The 19,542-nt window shown below is 37.3% G+C and overlaps 1 protein-coding gene across 2 annotated transcripts in view; it reads right to left on the bottom strand.

Moving 5' to 3' along the window:
• Positions 1-19,542, bottom strand: part of LOC122787228 (excitatory amino acid transporter 1-like) — a 339,397-nt gene that overhangs the window by 81,562 nt on the left and 238,293 nt on the right. For both annotated transcript variants that reach the window (XM_044053826.1, XM_044053825.1), the window contains exon 6: positions 18,207-18,538. In XM_044053826.1, the coding sequence (XP_043909761.1) occupies positions 18,207-18,538 (332 nt within the window). The remainder of the gene's footprint in view (positions 1-18,206; positions 18,539-19,542) is intronic.

The raw sequence follows: 19,542 nt of genomic DNA, 5'->3' as shown, positions 1-19,542 counted from the left end.
GTCATACCTCTACACTCCCCTAGCCTAATGGGGTGCAGAACATTAGACACAAGGGGTTCTCTTCATATCATACTTTAAAGACACTTAAAGAAAAATATTCGTGCAACTTGAAAGACGCGAGGTGGGGAAAATACTAGACACCAAGGATAACTATTTATATTGTGTTTTAAAGGCACTAACAAAAGGTCAAGCCGTGTACCCTCGACACTGATGCACATCTTTTTTAAAAGAGTTAGCTCTCTGTACCACCACTAGATACCAGGGAGAATCCTTGCACGTCACCCAAGTCTTTGAAAAAAAAAGTTAAAGTAAATGGGGGAAGCTTCAAACTCTGTACCCTTAACATAGAAAGCAGGAGCATTAAACCTCTATACAAATTGAGGAAATGGTCCAAGAGGATATATTTACTGAAACACTAATGTCTGGCATTATTTGCTGATTAAAAGTGTCCATGAATTACAAAGAGCAGAGCTTATATAGGAGGTGACATCAGGTGTGGTCTCTATAATCAGAGACACTCGATAGCAATGGGATTGTGTCCATGTAGAGGGAGGCTTTGGAACAGAACCAGGAGGAACATTAAAGTACATCAGGGAGAATTGTAATTAGACTCGCTGAAAACTTTAATGCAGCAGCAGGATTAGCATTATGATGCACTTTATCAACATTAAGAAGAAGAAAACTCTAATTTTCGGCACTAATAAGTATCTGTAAAGATCCATGTTTTATGAGATCAGGGACAAAAATAAGAGGAGACATTAGGGACATTATGTCATCTTTGGGACAGGTAAGAGGGTTGTGCGTGTGTGTGTGTGCGTGTGTGTGTGTGTGTGTGTGTGTGTGTGTGTGTGTGTGTGTGTGTGTGTGTGTGTGTGTGAGAGTGAATTGGGGGGGGGGGGTTGCCTGTGACAACATGATCCATGCGTCACCAGTGGGACTACGACAGAAAAGTGCTTATCTGTACTCTAAGTAGTTAAGGGCAGTTAAAAGACAAGTAAATTAGCAAATAATGAGGTCTTTCCTCATTACAGCTAATATGTCTCCAAATGAGATTTTCATGCATTATGGAAATAATCCCTTTTGGCTGCAGCTGCTAACACCAGTGGTGAAGTTCTTTCTGAATCCCAAGAAAAAGTCATGTTGAATTTTTATTTTATGCCCGCAGATGGTATTATAATGCAACTCATAACATGTTTGAATGATTAAAGCAAGGTGAAATGATATTCTGTTAAAACTAACAACAGACGTGTTCTGGTTTTGACTCAAACGTGTAAACTCAAAAGAGTTTCCTAAAACAACATACTCTAATGATAATGATAAGAAATATTGAAGCATCATGAAATTAGTCATTAAAAGACTAGTAGTAAAACCAAGTGTTATTTTTTAATATATAAATTGCATGCTTTACATCTGTACAGCAACAGCGTTTATCATTTGAAATGAAAATGTGTATTGCTATGCGAATGCTTTCTGTACAGATTTAATGAGCATTTCAGCAATTTATTCATTCTATGTTAACTATAAAAATGTACGTTCAATATCAAATATAGAGAAGAACAGAATAAAATAGAATAGCACAGAATGGACTATTATCAAAATGGGTTGTTCTGTAACATACAGGGTGCACATTTTGCATCTCTGGAGCATTATGGTTTGCAATTTGAAACAAAAATGTGTCTTACTATAAAAGGGCTTTGTCTTGTATTTTAGTGAAACAGTGACTTTAAAAGTGAATCACAGGTCTGATTTAGACATATTACTATGTTTAACTAAATGGCTGATGAACCTAGATGTGTGCTCACTATTTAAGTGGAGTACAATTCTAAAATAAGTAAATCATAAGAAGGATTTCTGTTGCCTGAAATCGCGTGGAGTTCCATTTGGCTTCATGAACCATGGTGAGTACCAGTAGATGAATTTCCATCAGCTCAAGTTCATCTCCCTGCTGCTGAATTTCCAGTCACTGTTTCTAAGGGAAGTCACTGCTGGTGTGATTTCTGTGTGAACACCAGCAATGATTCCTTTTCTTTGGCAAAATTATTTTTTTTCATGTCTGTGTAATTATGAAGTTAGTATATACAATTTCAGGGGGGTGGAGGCTTGTACATATATAGAGGCAGAGGGAAGATTGCCCTCCTGCAAAAAATACTTCGAAATTTATATAAAGAGGAACTCATGACCAGTTAAACTCAGCAGTTTAAGTCCTTATTCATTTGTATTTATATCTGTAGAATTCCAGCTTTATTTCCTAACAAGCAATTAATAAAGAAAATTAACATTTATGTGGATGCATTCCTAATAAAATGATTGATGAAAAACACTGAAGTGGTGAAACAATGTAAGTGAATGGATAGAGAGAGTTTTGTGTCATGTATTTTCACTATAAGCAGTGGCACATTCTGTTTTCCCTAGACTGGGTAACAGTGACGTAAGGCTCCTTTTCCTCTCCGTTGCGTAAATGTGCTACAGCTTTGCTGTGAAGCGACCATAGGTTCAAAGCTAGGTTGAATGGTATGTCTTGGTGATCATACCTTTAAACTAAGATGAAAGAGAGAGGGCTGCCACAGAAGCAGAAGAGATGGCTATATATGTTAGAGAATGGAAATGTACACCAAATACATCATAAAAACAAATGGCTGCTATATCAAAACCATTGACCAGGACAAAAGTTAGTGGGACACAGAGGTGTTATAGGAAAGTTTGTTTAAGAATGGAAAAGTGGGAGGTGGAAAGTGAGTGCTTATCTTAATGAGGGAGGCTATCAAATACAGTGTATTAGACTCAGGGGGCATCAAGAAAGAGGAGGATGGGAAACTGGGGGAAGAATAAAGGAGTGAGATGCTTAAAGGATGGTTAAACCCATGAGGAATTTGTATCTGCTAGAAGCTGACTGTGAGATCCTAAGATACCAAGTAAACAGGGAAGGGCCTTGATTTTTTGTCTATGAAGGGTGCATCTACTTTTTGCAGGAATGTATCAGAAAAGCTAGGATTCTGCCTGTGTACCTAACCATGACAGACAGGGATGTCCCTGTCCCTCATTCTGGTAGTTAGAACACAAGATGAAGGTTTAAGTCATAGATATAGGGTTTTAGATTCCTTCCCCCTTAATTAGCCTACTATGTGACTCTTATCAAGTCTCTTGACCAGACAGTGCTGTTGGGTCCCCCCTGTAACTGTGCAGTTAGTGGTGGTGGTATTGTTGTTGTTGTTGCACTGAAACCAAAGGCAGAGTTGCTGGTGTAAGATCTCAGAGTGATGGATTATGCTGAGCTGAGGGAGTGGTTCAAATTTAAGTTAGTAATCCAGATGTAATGTAACGAGGTGAGGAACGTTTGGGAGTGGGTCAGGGATGAAAGGAATATGGGCCATGATTTGAAGCAAAGCAAAAAGAAAAGGAAAGGGGAAGGCCAATGTGGCTATACAAAAGTGTGATGTTACAGTTAGGGTAAAAGAGGGAATATGACAGATGCAATGGAGGGGATGGGAGGTAAGGGAAATAAATTTCAAGAAGGCAGTAAAGGAGGTATGAGCAGGAAAACACAATTTAGAAGACATCAATAAAATAAAAATAAAAATTAAAAAAAAGACATCAATAAAGAGATACAATGCTTTTTTAGATATATTTGAGAAAACGGGACATAAGGGAGAGACAGACCACACAGGTAAGGAAGGAAGAGAGAGAGCATGAAATGTGAGCTATAGTAAGGATATTGAATGAAAACGTCTCCATGCAGTGTGTCATCCTTGGAGTTTGGCTAAGGCAAATTAGGGAAAGTGATAAATATACCAGCAAGGAGAAAGAGAGAGGGAGAGGAGCTGGAAGGGAAAATAGCTGACCTAAGAGAGGACCTAAGAGAGGACAAGGCATGGCATTCTGATAGGCTGTCTGTCAGGTTTCTGTCCAGTGTGCCAGTAGAACCCCTGACTGATGTCTCTAACAGGCCAATAGCCAGAATGTAAGTGCCAAAGGAAGAGAAGATGGCATAAGTGGTCCCCTTGTAGAAAGGAGAGGGAACAGCTGGAAGAATTGAGACTACTACATCATAGAGAGGATTGTGGACACATGGAATGGATTACTGGAAAGAGTAATGGAATATAAACTATGGAGGACTTCAGGAGGGAATGGGATGGATGCAATTCAGTCAGGAACTACCCTCCCCACTTTCTTCATGGGCACAGAAAGTGAGGCATAAAAGCACTCCACAACACACAAAACACACTGCTGAGATGACTGAGAAAAGAACACTTTTTTGTACAATCCAACCATTAAAATCACATAGCTGAACTGAAAGCAATGTATGTAAGTTTCTAAAACAGAAATTCATGAACTAATCTCTGCTGTGGGTTAACTGTTGTACTTTCTACCTGTGTTTGTAGAAAAAGTTGCTCCCCCCAGTAGAAAAAAGATATGCAAGAGCACCATTTTAACCTGATATGTCATACTCTTTATAATTAGAAATCTTTCAGACACAATATTACAGCCTCATAGCTATTTTTCCTAACCTAAGAACCATAAAAATGTGCTACCTACAAAAGGTGCACTGTCTCAGGAATCAATAGGTTTTTCTGGAGACAGAAGTCCTAGGAAGTTTGGGATAGCCCCTCTGTGCTTCACCTTCTCCACTTGGCTTCACTTCACTTTATTGTCATACCCCCAAATTCAACTCAGCTTCTTACGCTACATTTACAACAAAACAAATTCTATCCACCATCTCCCATAGGTCACCCCTACAAAATAAACCAATACAGCACTGCAGAAAAGATCATCCATTTTTTTCAATGCCACAGTGGACCGTCCCCTATTAAAACTAATAGCCCTGCCACAATGCCACTCCCTCAACAGTGTCACTCTCACAACCTGTCTCATACACATTATGGAATATTAATACTGCTCATCAAATAGCATAGAGACCAGCCACTGGTGGAGGCCCCCACAGCTCTGTACTGGGACCTCTCCTGTTTGGCATCTACTTTCTGAAGTAAAAAAACAACACCAAAAGGCTATGGATGACTAAGTTCACAGATGACTGCAAGTTAGGAGCAGTCATTGAATCCACAAATGACTAAGCCATCCTTCAGGATGATTTGTCTCAAATAAACAACTGGTGTCACATTCATGGTCTAAAACTAAATGCCATGAGATACATTATTGTACACTTTGGGAAGTAATCTTCCCCAGAGAACTACCATGCTGACAGTTGTTTTGGATTTGGAAACTTATGTAGACAGTGACCTAAATTTTGGTCAACATGTGCCAACTGTTGTAAGAAAATTCTTCTGTATTGCACAGCTTAAAACAACAAGATTGTGTCTAGGTCTAGGGATGTCATTGTCCCCTTAATTCAGCCCTTATTAGGGCAGTCATTGAGTATAATGCTCCCTTTGGCATGTATCTATCCATACACATGCAACAATTGGAACACCCATATAAATACCTCACTAAAAGAGTACAAGGCCTAAACAACATGTCTTACATGGATCGACTCAAAGCTCTGTCACTATAATCTCTATCCTACAGACTGCTAACAGGAAACCTGTGTCTGGCATACAAGGCATCCTCCAATCCAGTGCTGATGGATTTACTGCACATCAGCAAGTCAAATGGCATCAGAAATACTCCGTCTATAGATCTAAAAATCATTTGCAACATCAACAGAATGGTTTGAAGGGACACGTATACCTCACAGAGGATAATGTTGCTCTGTTACAGACCCCACCCTTCCACATAAAACAAAGTTCAGCGCTATTCATATACAAACACAACTTTGATCTAGGGATGAAAAACAGAAAATTTACCCCAGGACCACCTCCTGTACTACTAGTGGACAGAGGCTACTCCTAAATGATTTGTCCCATGCACGAGTCCCTTCAGATTATCTATGGTATGATCACAGTTATCCTCATTAAGGGTAATATATAATTAATGACCATGGGATAGGTACGGCTAATCTCAAACTAAACTGAATAGGTTAATTGCACCAGAAAAAGGGAATTTGGTTAGGCTTGACACAACATTCCTCAATATACTTAATCACCAATCACCACTATGTAACAAAAGAGTAAAATGCAGCCAGCCCAGCACCCCAGTTAACAAACACTGCTTAGGAAATTATGCAAGCTATGAATAAAGCATGGACAATTTGGCCAGTCAAACTTCCTTCATCTTACACAAAACTAAACACCTAATTGTACAGGACAAAAAAACAATATTACAACTAAGCCCCAATGAAACATCAAAGCAACCCTAAATGATTTTGGGACACTATCAGCAACTTAATATCACCAGGCAAAAAAGTGCAACCTAAACCAATACCCAACACCTCCAACTGAGTGGTAGCTACAAAATTAAGTGAAAACTTCATCAACACTATCATCTAATTGCAGACAATAATAAACGACCCCCTTACAGCCTAATGCAGATAAACCCCAACTCACTGCCACAAAATCCCAAACTACCGATTGTTATATATTATAAAAATATTTTTTCAATCAGTACCAAGAACTTTAATCAGAAAATACCCAGATAAACTGAAACCCACAGCTCCTGCAGCCAGTAACATCCCAACCAAATATCTTTTCTAAACTCAAATAATACTCCTTAAATTCTAGCCCTCCTAGCACCGAAGACATCCCCACTTATTCATCTAATGCCACCAAACCATTACTGACCATAGAATTACTCTGCATTATTATTCAAAAGCTTCTGAAATTTGACAAACATCTGCAAACTCTCATTCAAAAAATGTATCAAAGAGTAGGTGTCCTCTGCAGATTAAAACCATATTTTACAAACAGGAGGAAGCAAACAACAGCAAATACAGTACTATTACCTACCCTCTTCTATGTCTCCTTTGTTCTTCCAACCTCTAAACCAGCCAACCCACAAAACTAGAACGGTGCTTTAATAGGATTTGCCACAGCCTTAAATAACCAAATGCGTGACTGCACAGCATTAAGGAATCTAAACTGGCTCAAGTGTAAAAACCTAATTCACTTTTAGCAACTACTGCTAGCACACAAAATCCTACACCAGCCTAACAAAGTATCTGCTATAAACAACCTAATGACTTGCTATAACCCACTGAGATGATTACATTCAAAAAACAGGGTCAGGATAACACATCTAAATTCTCACGTGACATACTGTTTTAAGTATGTGCTTCCATATTCTGAAGTAACACGTTAATTACCTTAAGACAATCCAAACACCTGAAAGTCAACTGTAAGATCACTGGATATTAAACCGTTCCAACTCTCCATAATAAACAGATTCTCCACTCTTGACACCCAGTCATCCTTTTTGTCTAAATCACTTAATGTCAATTGTGTTATATGAACACCATTTGAAATGAGTGAACTACAAGTGCTTGTGGGCTAGAAGATCACAACACGCTTGCTTGCTGCCACTTGCTCAAAAATGCAAGTACTCCGGCTCCCTCTAGCCCAGTCTTCCATGACTATTTAGCTGCCCTAGCACCTGACCCTATCGTACTCACCAGAGCCTAACTCTAACCTTAAAACTCCCATCCAGTTCCTAATCCCAGTCCTTGCTCCCTAAACCCAAAATTCTCTTCCCACTCCCTAATACAACATTTTCTGGTTGCTTCCTAAGTCTAACACTCTCCTCCCTTTCCCTAAACCAAAAACACCCTTTCTGCTAATTAAACCCAAAACACCTTTCCTGCTCCCTAACCCTAAAACTGCCCTCCCCCTCCCTAACCTTAAAACACTCAACCGTAACTCCCCTTCCACCCTCTCTCTATGGCTGCTGCACTTAGATTACTCAAACTCAAATAATGTGTTCCATTAAGGTGCGGTAGCTGCTTGCCCAAACTTATATTCAAGTTTGAGTACTAGCGGTAGCTTACATATGCTGCAAGATGTTTGAGTCCCTGTCTGAAGATATTGATTTCCAAGTACTTGGAACCCAATTGCTTGTAGTAGAACCTTTGAAATATAAATATCAGTATTACTAAATAAGATACCAAAGTATAACTGTCTGGGCACTAAAATCCCCTTATATAACTACAATATGTGATTTAAAATGACTACACAAGTATGGATACTGAACCAGTTTGAAAATTAACTTCTACAGATTAAGCAAAGACTGTAGGTTCTGCTGTAATTAATTATTAAGATTAATCTTGTAGTTAATGCCATGAATGAACATTAGCGCCTTTGTCAACATTTAGACACTCAGCTGCAACATATGAACACCCTGTTTATCACTGCTACCCAGATAGCACTGCAGTAACTCTCATGCAATAACTCTCTGTATTTTAACAGATTTTATGCAGACCATTCTCCCACAACCCACCTGTATTCACTGTCACACAATAAACATCAGTGTTGTAATTGTTTACCTGCAGATGTTTTAGAGCATCTCCCTTGCATTACTTGTAATTAATTTAATTGTTACATGTAGGCATTTTTGTAACGTCTCCTACATACTATTATTTGTTATTAAACTGACACATGGAGCTTTTCTACCCAGGCATCCAGTGAAAAGGGGTACATTACCTAGCTGGACTCTTACAGTCAACAAAGACAAATAAATAAAACAGGAGGTAGGGAAGAGGGACGGATGGGGAAATAACTTATCTACTGTGCCAGATATAATATGGCGATATTAAATGGTAATTTATAGGACTAGTTACACAATAAAACAAGGAAAGGAGGTAGGAGACTGTGAAAATGATTAAATAAAGATGGTAACAGATGCAAAATTCAATAGGTTTTTAAACATATAACATGCAGGGGAGAAAAAAAGTGTGTTAATCAGTAATGTGGTTAAATTAGCAATTAGAGAAACAAGAGAAGGGTGAGAATTGAGAATAATAAATATAAGTTAAATATAAGTAGAAAAAGATGTTTGTATGCAATAAGAATGTGAGAAGTAGAAATAGAGCAGCTATTACAGTTAATAAAAGAAGAGGAGATGTTAAACACCTAGGTAAGCAAACTGAACTTCTAAATGATCACTTAAAAATGTTTTATCAAACAAAGAAAAAATGAAGGAATATATGATTCTGTGAAAGTAAATATATTTAAAATGGTGAAAAACAAATACATGACAAGATAATTGTGAATGATGCTATAAAAGATTTGAAAAATAAACTGAGAATGCAGTAAATGAAGTAGATAGGACTAGTATGTTGCTGATGAAAATGACTTTTGGGGTGAGGGGATCCATTTGTGAGATTATTTAATATATCTTTCCAAACCATAAAAGTTTCTGAGTGCACAAATATGGTTGTAATGATACTGACTCTCAGAAGTAGTTTTAAACATTTTGAAAGGTATAGCCAAGTAAATTTCACTTCAAACTTAATGCAAATTTTAGACATCAAAATAAATAATTTATTAAGCTATAATGAATTACTGTAATGGATCACTGGATCAGTGTTTTATGAAAAAAGAAATATTGTTAAATTGCTCTTTAGATTTTTTTATAAATGTGTGACTAAAGAATTGCAATACGGATAAAGCAATGATTGATTTTTATGATTTTTAGTAAAGCATTTCAGAAGATTTCGCAGAAACATTTGGTCTGGAAACTAAAAGTGATGGAAATAAATGAAATATTAGTGAACCCAGTGAAGCAGTACTTACTGAGTAGGAAGCAGTGGATGATGGTTAAATAAATGACATCAAAGGAATTTACTGTCATAACCGGAATTCCCCAGGGTCCATTACTGATGCTGACTTTTTGTTTTGTTTTGTTTTTAAATATTTAGGTATCTGGTCGACCAGAGCCAGTTGAGAATATGGTCAATTTATAACCAATGTAGGATATCAAGTTATTGGTTTCATTCAGAAATCTACAAGCTATTGTGCTTAAAGTACATGAAATGCAAGCTAGTATAGTAGACCCAGTCTGAGGTTGAGTTTAATGCAAAAGTATTCAGTGGTAATAATTCCAAGTTCAAATCCTTCAACACAGTGTGAAGATGTAATTAAGAAAAATGTAAACAGAATTTTGGAATATTAGCTGAAGATTTAAAAGTCCGGATTTTTTAAATCATATCTGTATATGGCATATGAAGTATTACATCTGGAGTGATCTGTACAGTTTTGGTAGCTATTTAGAAACGTGTAGATTTAGAAAACAGCATCTACAATTATTAGAATAAAGGAGGATTTTAATTAGGATGCGTTCTTTATATATAAGGACTATGTGTTTACAGACAAAATAATAATGCGAGGAAAGAAAAGAGTAGTACTGAGTGATCGACAAATGAAATGGATTACCATGTGATATCAGATCACATCCGGTGACGGCAGCTCGACAAATGAAATGGATTACCAGGTGATGTCAGACCACATCCGGTGACAGCAGCTCAACAAATGAAATGGATTACCAGGTGATGTCAGATCACATCCGGTGACGGCAGCTAACTGTGAAAAAGCATAGCATCTTCACACATTATGCAGATATTCCAAAGCTGAAATATATTTTTTTAATCTTTGCCTCCTGTGTGCAGTCTACAGTCTTGAAAAAAGAGGAAGGTTCAACCTTTAAACTAATCATTGGCCTTCAGATATCAGTATGAAACAAATATATAAACTTTCCAAGACACTCTTCAAAACTGTCACTTCAGAGTGCTATTGGATTTCCGTTGCATTTTAGCTGAGTGAATTTAAAGATGTCCTCAGTCTGTGGCTTGCCCTATATTGTTCAAGGGATACTAAAAGGATCAAATACATGCAAAGTCAATAAATAACAGAGAACAAACTATCCTGGACATAGAAAATATGAAACGTGGCTATATCAGGTCTTATCTTAAAAAAAAAAAAAAAAAAAAAAAAAAAAAAGAGTCCCACATCACAGAGTATAATCATAAGCAATCAACTGGAATAGTGCCCTGAGCACATTTGAGTAATTAAGTTAAAATGAATATGTGGTCTCAGTACGATTTATTTTTCTGTACTAATTAAGGATTCTATAATTACAAGGATAATAAATTACTTTCTAAAGAAAAATATAATAAGTAAAATTTATAATAGATGTCTTAAAGTGACATTTTCATAGTCAGCTTGTCACAAATGTATCATGTAATTGCTGAATCAATGTCTTGGCTCAGCCGTCAGATGGTTCATTACACTAAAATCTTATCAGAAAAGTGATAGATGACTAATTTGATTGTTGTGTCATCTGCTACCAGTCATGACAACAACAGTAAAAAAGAAAAACAGAGAAGAACAAGTGACAGTGGGAACTTGGTTGATTGCAGTGTAACCGTTGCCAAGTCTCATTTTTGCACCTACTTAACTATGCTGACATCTCATGCTAGTGTGCTTTTAGCAGTTAGTTTAACTGAATGCAGAAGATTCTACAAAACTTCAGAAAAATCGCAACATGTGCATATGTCTCAGATTACATGGCCGAAGTGTTTCTTTTTGTCTTTGTAATCAAACACAGCCACCTCCCTCTGCATTACTTCCCTTATTGCCCAAGAAATGGTTGATGTGTACGATGCTTGAGCCTCTAGCTAGAACTGCAAGGTTTGGTCATTTCTTGCAAAGGCCAAAGCACGCACCGTCCAGTCAGATCTCCAGAGCTGCAGTATTAATAAATTATGGTAGTGGAAGCTTGCCAAATCTGTACCTGTAAGAGGCAAACCTGCATATTACAATTGTTAAAGAGAACGATTTTCCATATTTTGTGCAAAGAAAGAATGAAAATAAATAGGGTTCCAGCAATTTACTGGCAGCATTGTCTCAAAATGTTCTTCAGTGAGTTTCAGAAGGTTAGTATCATTATGGAGAGAGGACTACAAGGCAGATCTCACTTATAGCATAAAGGGTGCACTATCTTTCCTCAATGTGGCTTTTTATTGACATGTGAAAAACATGGCACAACTGATCGAAAACCACTAGTTTATTCTCTGTGAGATCACAGTACAGTAGGGATTGGGGTATATGCCCTTTCACCACTAGAGTACAATCTTAGAGTTAGTTTTCTTAATTAACAGGGAGTGAGGGTTATGAGGAACCATGCCTCCCACAAAAATGCACTTTCTTTTAATTTCTTTTCAATCTTTAGTGGATCGATATTTTTTATTTTGACCATTTGCTTTTGATAATTCTTGACTGATATTTAAGACCTAGAAGTTCCACCACCAGTATAAATCAAAACATGAAAGTGAAGTGTTGTTGTAGTGGTAGGGCAGCTTCTGCATTCAATTGAGAGGGTTTACCTGGAACTTGAATTATGCAGTTTTTAACCTGCAAACACTTTTTGGTTGCCTCTCCCATCCTTATTAATAAATAATTTATTTCCATTGTCTAGATAGACTCTACTGACCCTAAGGCCTTTCTAAGGGATGTCCAAGGGTGGTATTTATGGAAGATGTATAATATTCTTTGAAACCCATGACATAGCAAAGAATTTCATTGAGCCCAAATAATTCATAGGAGGTGGGAAGACTGCTGTTTCCTTCAAGTTATAGCAACTCAAAAATAGTAACATTGAATAATGGGCTGCAGGGGCCAAGGCCCCTTTCATGAGTGGTTTAATGGACTTTACCCTCACAATAATAGTCATCAGAAATGCATTTTGAGTGATGTTTACACATGTTAGTTAAGACAAATACATGTAGTTGTCACATTATTGCTGATTGCTATCATAACTATTTGTAAATACTAATAGAAGATTAGTCGGCACACCAGGGAGGCCATACACTGTCCTTCAGTAAGATAGCCTGAAGTGTTGTCAACAACTGGTCCTAGAGAAGGAATGACAAGGGCTACCTATGATGAGGGATTATTAGTGATTAATGAAAGGCTTAAATAAACTGACTGAAGCATTTGCTGAAATAAAACAAAGAGATTATGTCTACTTCTGATGTTGAAATTTTTGAGTGTGCAGATAACATTTTACAAACAAAGGGTCTACCTAGCAAGATTATGACTGCAAATGAAATGAAGGATATTTGGGCTAAGCTTCATTTTATGCTAAGAAGGTGGAAAGAGAGAAATGACACACCTGGAAAGTGGCATGAAGATCAGGAATCCAAGTTAGACAGTGAGAAACAACCTGAACTGAATAGTTGGAAACTGGTGGACAGTTCCAGTATATTGAAAACAAACTGAGGGAGGATAAGAATTTTGCAGTGGGTCCTACAATATTGAGCAGTCAGAAATGTTTCTGCCACCAATGGTGGTAGGGACTCATGGTGAAAAAAAATGCCTGAAAAGATGATAACACAAATATGAAGAAGAAGTATGGGGCAGATCACAGGTACTGTGGTGTGGGATGCACACATTTACAAAAACGTCATGGTGTTCTGACATGCATAATTGTATTAACTAAATCTTCCTTTAGGAGAAATGTTTCTTCTAAGAGGAGGTTCTGGAATGGTTTATGTTACTTAAAAATATGTTAATACTATGCATAAGATTTTAGGATGATAAACTTGAAAACCTGGTAAAAAGTCATAAATTTGGTATACATTTAAAACCTCAGCAGGTGTGAACATATTTGGTAGCTATATATGTATACTAAAGAAAAATGGATAGCTTTGGGAAGCTTTCTTTAATCCTAGCAATTATGAACTGTGAGACAAGGATAACATTATAATGTTATGACAATATTGGTAACGTTTTGATCTGATTAGAAAAAACAATGCTAGTCAAAGAATTTCTCAAACAATAATAAGAAAAATTAAAATGACTGCTAGGAATTAGGCTGGTACAGTGATGCACTGGGTAGCACTGCAGCCTTGCAGTTCTTGTTTCTCCCTGTTCAGTTCTGAGCAGGGGTGCCTTCACTGCAGAGTGTGCAAGTCACCCTTATGTTCACATGGGTTTTTGCTAGGTGCACCATTTCCTCCCTTAGGCCTTTAGCTGTCTACCCAAAAGTTGTAATTTGCAGTTACTGTGATGTTCCCCAAAGAATATAGAATGGTGGTATAAGGGGTAATTGCGAGAAATCAAGCTGTGCTTCCCAGGATTACAAAACTGTTATTGTAAACGTGGAAGATATGTACTAAGTCCAAGGGGCTTGTACATCAGAGTAGTCCCCTTCCTTCAGATGAAATTGTGTCAGAGGTAGGCTATAGAGTTATTGAGGATATGATGGGCACAGATTCCCTTGTCATATAGTGCAGGGGATTTCCCCTACAAAATACTTTGAAAGTGTAATAGTGAGTTTTGTAACTTTTTGTGTAAATGTTCAAATCAAAGTTTAATTTCGCATTTGCAAGACTTGTTATACTAGATCTGACAACTTTGATATGGAGCTTATGTAAGGCGTTTACCCCACATTTATGCAAATGTCCTGTATAATGCTGTTTATTAATAAAGCAGGTCTTCGGGGAGAGGTCAGTGTAACTGTAAAGCCATCCCAAACACCTAAGGAAGTTGTATATAGCTTTAAGATATGTTTAACCATTTATTGGGGTACTTTCCAGTTATTTCTTTAACTGCTTATGATGCTTGACTTTATTATATACAAGAGCTGTTTGTAATGAGCATATTTTTCTATATGGGCCAAAAAGGAGCTCTAAGAACAGAAGAATATGTATAGCAATGCTGACTCTATAAATGTGTCTAGTGCACCAATGACGGTTACTTGGAACATTAGTGTGAGACCAGCATTACTCATCATGCTAAATAACAGACCACTGATAAAAATGCTGGCCAAGAGAAAGAGAAATGGAAGATGGGTGAAACAAAATGTTAAGATTTACTGTTTCAGTGACCTCTGCCAGGATATCTACCTTAGTGCTAATTAGCTTACATAATTCCACCTTATTTCACTCCCTTCATTTTAAATCCCACACACAGGTGTAGATTTCTGCTATTATACAATGCAATTATTAATAAAAAAAAAAAAAAAAAAACATCCATTACATTATAAAATAAATTGATTATATGAAGGGACTTTAACCTTCTTCCATTTCTTCTGTGCTGTAGTAAATGTCTGAACGAGGTACTGGGCACGTATAAGGCATTTATGTGCCGACGCTTGCAAAGACCACCACAGAAATGCAACTTTAATTTCTGTTTTTGTTACTGCATTCCATGCTATCTGAAAACTCCAGCAAAGCTAGAACTTCCACTGAGTGACTTCCCAAACCTCTTGTATAAGGATCATTTGCATATATCCCATGTGCCTCTGATACAAGAGGTTTGGGAGGTCACTCAGTGGAAGTTCTAGCTTTGCTGGAGTTTTCATTTTGTTTTTACTGATTGTTTTTTCAGCGACCTTCTCACTCATTGTTTTAGTTTGTTGTTTGGGATATTTTTGCAGTGACCCTAATGATAATGGACATCAGGTGGGTATAACAACCCTGTGTTTCTAATGCTTTTAACCACTCTGCTTGTGCTGATGAGGTCATGACAAGGGTGAAATATGTATTTCTACAGCTAGTGTGGTTTGTCTTTATTGGACTGAAATTGTCCGCTAAAATGACAAAACAAATCATGGGTATTTAGATTTGCTAATTAGCTGGAACACCTGATGTTCATGAGAATTATTTGCATATATCTCATGTGCTTCTGATACAAGAGGTTTGTGAGGTCATTTAGTGGAAGTTCTAGCTTTGCTGGAGTTTCATTTTGCTTTTGCTGATTGTTTTTTCTGTGATCTTCTCACTCATTGTTTTAGTTCCATCATGCCGTCTGGGAAACCAAAACTCTACATAATTGTATTCATCCACAGACAAAATTAAAGCAGCTTGAACAACAGCAGACAGTCACTGCATCCTTAATGTGAAAATAGAGACCCCCTAATACGCACCTTAAAGAAGTTCCCACTGTCTAAGATGCTTTGATAAAGTCTGTCAATTGAAACCTTCAGGTTTAGGTTTGCATATTTTTTTTTTGCTGGGATCAATGTCTAAACAGCAAATAAAACAAATAAATTACACCTTATGGAGTGCATTTTTGCTTCCAGTATTCCACGAGGTGTGATTTTTTTTTTGTTATATCATCCTTTTTACACATTTGTGATGTGTGTGTGTGTGTGTGTGTGTGTGTGTGTGTGTGTGTGTGTGTGTGTGTGTGTGTGTGTGTGTGTGTGTGTGTGTGTGTGTGTGTGTGTGTGTGTGTGTGTGTGTGTGTGTGTGTGTGTGTGTCTGAGGAGAGTGGCTGTAGTTGTTTTTTCATTAGCTACAGCCAGGCAGACTTCTTCCTGTTAGTAATTCCTAGATTTATAAATTTACAATGAGCATACTAATGCAAAAAGCATGCAGGTTTCTGAATATAAATAAGTGTTCGCTGAATAACTTCTTTTAATCTCTTCCTTTTATTCTCTCACATACTCCTGCTTGCATACCCACATAGCTATGTATACAAATACTTTGCAGATATATAAACATAAACATACACACGCACACACATATATTTGTGTTCACACATCATTATATTCATGCAGAAAACACAAAAAAATGAACACAAAAAACAGGAATGTCTGGTTGGTGGAAATCCTGCTGCATGCATACAAATACATATATTTATATAGCTATATATATATATATATATATATATATATATATATATATATATATAAATATACACATGTACACACACATACACATATATATGTGTAATAAATTAATATACATATATACCCATATATTTAACATAAAAAACAGCAAGAGCTCACTAAATGGAGGGCCCTGATGGAAAGAAATCTTTAGAGAAGAGGGCAGCAAATGGCAATAAGTAAGTGAGAAAAAGGGTTTTGATCAGGAGGAAATGAACTGTTAAAGAAGAATGCATCTTCTCAAAACAGGTATCTGTATAAATACACACCATTCCTAACCATGGTATGTTAACAGCATCCACGAATTGGGATGAGGAGTTCCAGAACTAATGGTAGGAGAGCAGATCCAGCAAGGGACAGACTACATTGAAAGAAAATATCTGTGGGAAGGCCCTAAGGTGAAGAGATTAAAAAGAACTTGGATGAAGAAATAGAATGTTCCAGCAGTGCTGTAATACCTACCTGAACCCCTCCATGGCAAGAAAAGCTTCCCAGGATCAGAGAATGCAAATGTGGTAGAAAAGGCAGTAAGTGTAGCCTGCAGAATCTTGACAGAAGACGGTGTATATGTGGGTGGCTAGAATCTGAGTCGGTGAACTGCAAGGATTAGTTTAGTTATAGTCCCATGAACCAACACACCCTTGTGTAATAGGGGGATCACTGTCCCAGATCATTCCCTGCATGTATATATCAACTGATCTCTGAGCTCTAGCACTGTATCATGTGACCAGGTGATAAGTCATGGGTACGTACAGCACCCAAGGGAGTGGAAGTGGTGTGGAGGGTGCAGTCCATATGCATTCCATGTGCATTATAGGTGTTGGCCGTGCACTTACTAGGGCAAACATCTATAGTGATAATGCTCAGAAAGTTAAAGGCTGTGGGTGAATGAAAATCGAGCACCATATCCACTTCTATAAATCTGAACCAAAAAGTAAAACAGTACAAAGCTTGCACAAGAGCTTCAACAATAAAACATTTATTCCAACAATGTTTTTTTTTTTTTTTAGCTCTTAGTTATTTTAAATTGTTAACCAGATACTTTACATTTGTTGACACCTGCATAAATCTCAACATTTAAGGAAACAAATAATTTGTTCTGATCATTTCACTTTGCTGATGATGAGCTGCTATTAACTTTTGATGACTCTGGAACATCAGAAGTTCTAGCATTAATAGCTGCAAAAACATTTTTTAAGGGCTTCAAACATAGAAGTAAACAGTAAATGCCAATGTTGTCTCTGATTTTGAATATTAAGTTAATCTCAGGCGTTAAAGATCACAGAACTGTGCCCAGCCTTCCTGCATATTATGCGCAGTGGAAACCACTCACTGTAGGAATATAAGGGCTGTGGAACAGCTGCCAATGTGATTACCACCTCATTAGCATACATAGCCCCTCATCAAAGGTGGAACTTATATTTACATTAATGATGCGCCATCATTTATGGCTACTGGAAAGCACAACTTGCTTTCTATTGCTATCCATTTATGTGCTTGATTCAGAATTCAGATGAATATAATTTTGTATGTAGTAATATAATAAAAATTAATTTCAGATGTCATTGTTACTAAAATGACTATATGAAAACACAGCTTATATGTAATGCCAATAAATAACCTTATTGTAAATATTACTGATGCTCCTTTTAGAGGATACAAGAGTCAGTACCATTATGTTTCCCTGGTTTATTTATAAGACTGATATTTACCAAATTATGATTGCCACGAGTCTCATAATGGCTTCATTGAGACTGTCAAAGAACTCTCGCAGTGCTTTTCCTTGCTGCTTCATGTTGCCAATCACAAGTCCAAAACACATAGAGAAAAACACGAGCCCAAGAGCATTTACGCTATTGGAGGATCCAGGAACAGGAATGAGCTCTTCCACAAATATTATTTTTTGGAGATTCTCAAGGGCTTCCGTGACATTCTTCAGGATGTGCGTTGAATTATCCAGAATGGGCGTGTTTGTTGCAACTGAGATGTTTATTGGTTGGGTAACAAGCTTTTGGAAGACTTTCTTGCTGTACTGGGTTTTATACTAAAATGACACAAACAGTAAATAGCATACATTTTTATACTGTATCAGAAGCTAGTCTAAGACATTCTCTGCTGTTAGATGATTGAAATAGACAGCAGTGTTACAAAAAAATTAATCAAATAGTTTGAGCATGCTAAATGTACTCAAAAGAAAAAACTTTACAATCACCTTTTTCTTGCTAACATAGGTTTTAATGCATGTGACATATGGCACTGCTGTATTTACTTTGACTTTATATTAAAAGACACCCATTTTCCAAAACAGCTCTTATTTGATGAGTTAATTTATCTTTTATGTTATTCTATAGTTTGAGGACACGGCATGATGTCCCTTTGTTACCAAGGTTTAGCTGACTAACTAGAAAGGCGCCAAAGATAACAACATTTTCACTGTTTTACAGTTGTTATAAGACAAACGAGCCAAGAGCATTCTTAAAATATATTTGCCAATGTGAGCACTGAAGTATATCAGTACAACTCCTGAGTATATCAGCAGAATGTCCTGCAAGGTATAACTGACATGTAACTCTGCCCTGTTGAAGCATTTAATTGCATTGTCATCTCCCAGCATTACACATTAACCAAGAGCTCCCAAAGCGATAACAGCTAGTCATTCATGTTAGTGCCAGAGGTACAGAGGGATAAACCCTGACTACAGTCCAGGTTTGATTATCCGTTCATGCTCTTAAGAGCACTGACAGGAGAGGAAAGGCATGCCCATTCTGTGTGGAGGACAGGTCAGAGCAGGACTCATACAGCTACAAGCCTTTCAGTGATCATCCTGGGAGTGGGCCTAAAGCTCACCATCCCACCATCTGGTGGTACCCCACATTAGTGACTGCATGGGAGCATGTACTTGCAGGGGAGAGGGTATTGTGAGTCTCTGCAGTTATGTGATAGCCTGTCCCCCAACTGGGGTGGATTAGAGACTTAAATAAATGCTCTTATTACTAGCATGCCAGTAAGACCACAAGCTCACTGATGTCTGCTTGAATAATAGCCCCA

Source organism: Protopterus annectens, chromosome 13.part0 (genome assembly GCF_019279795.1).
Source record: "Protopterus annectens isolate FY-2018-M chromosome 13.part0, PAN1.0, whole genome shotgun sequence".
In the NCBI taxonomy this organism is placed as follows: Eukaryota; Metazoa; Chordata; order Ceratodontiformes; family Protopteridae; genus Protopterus; species Protopterus annectens.
This window is presented reverse-complemented; position numbering and strand designations above follow the sequence as displayed.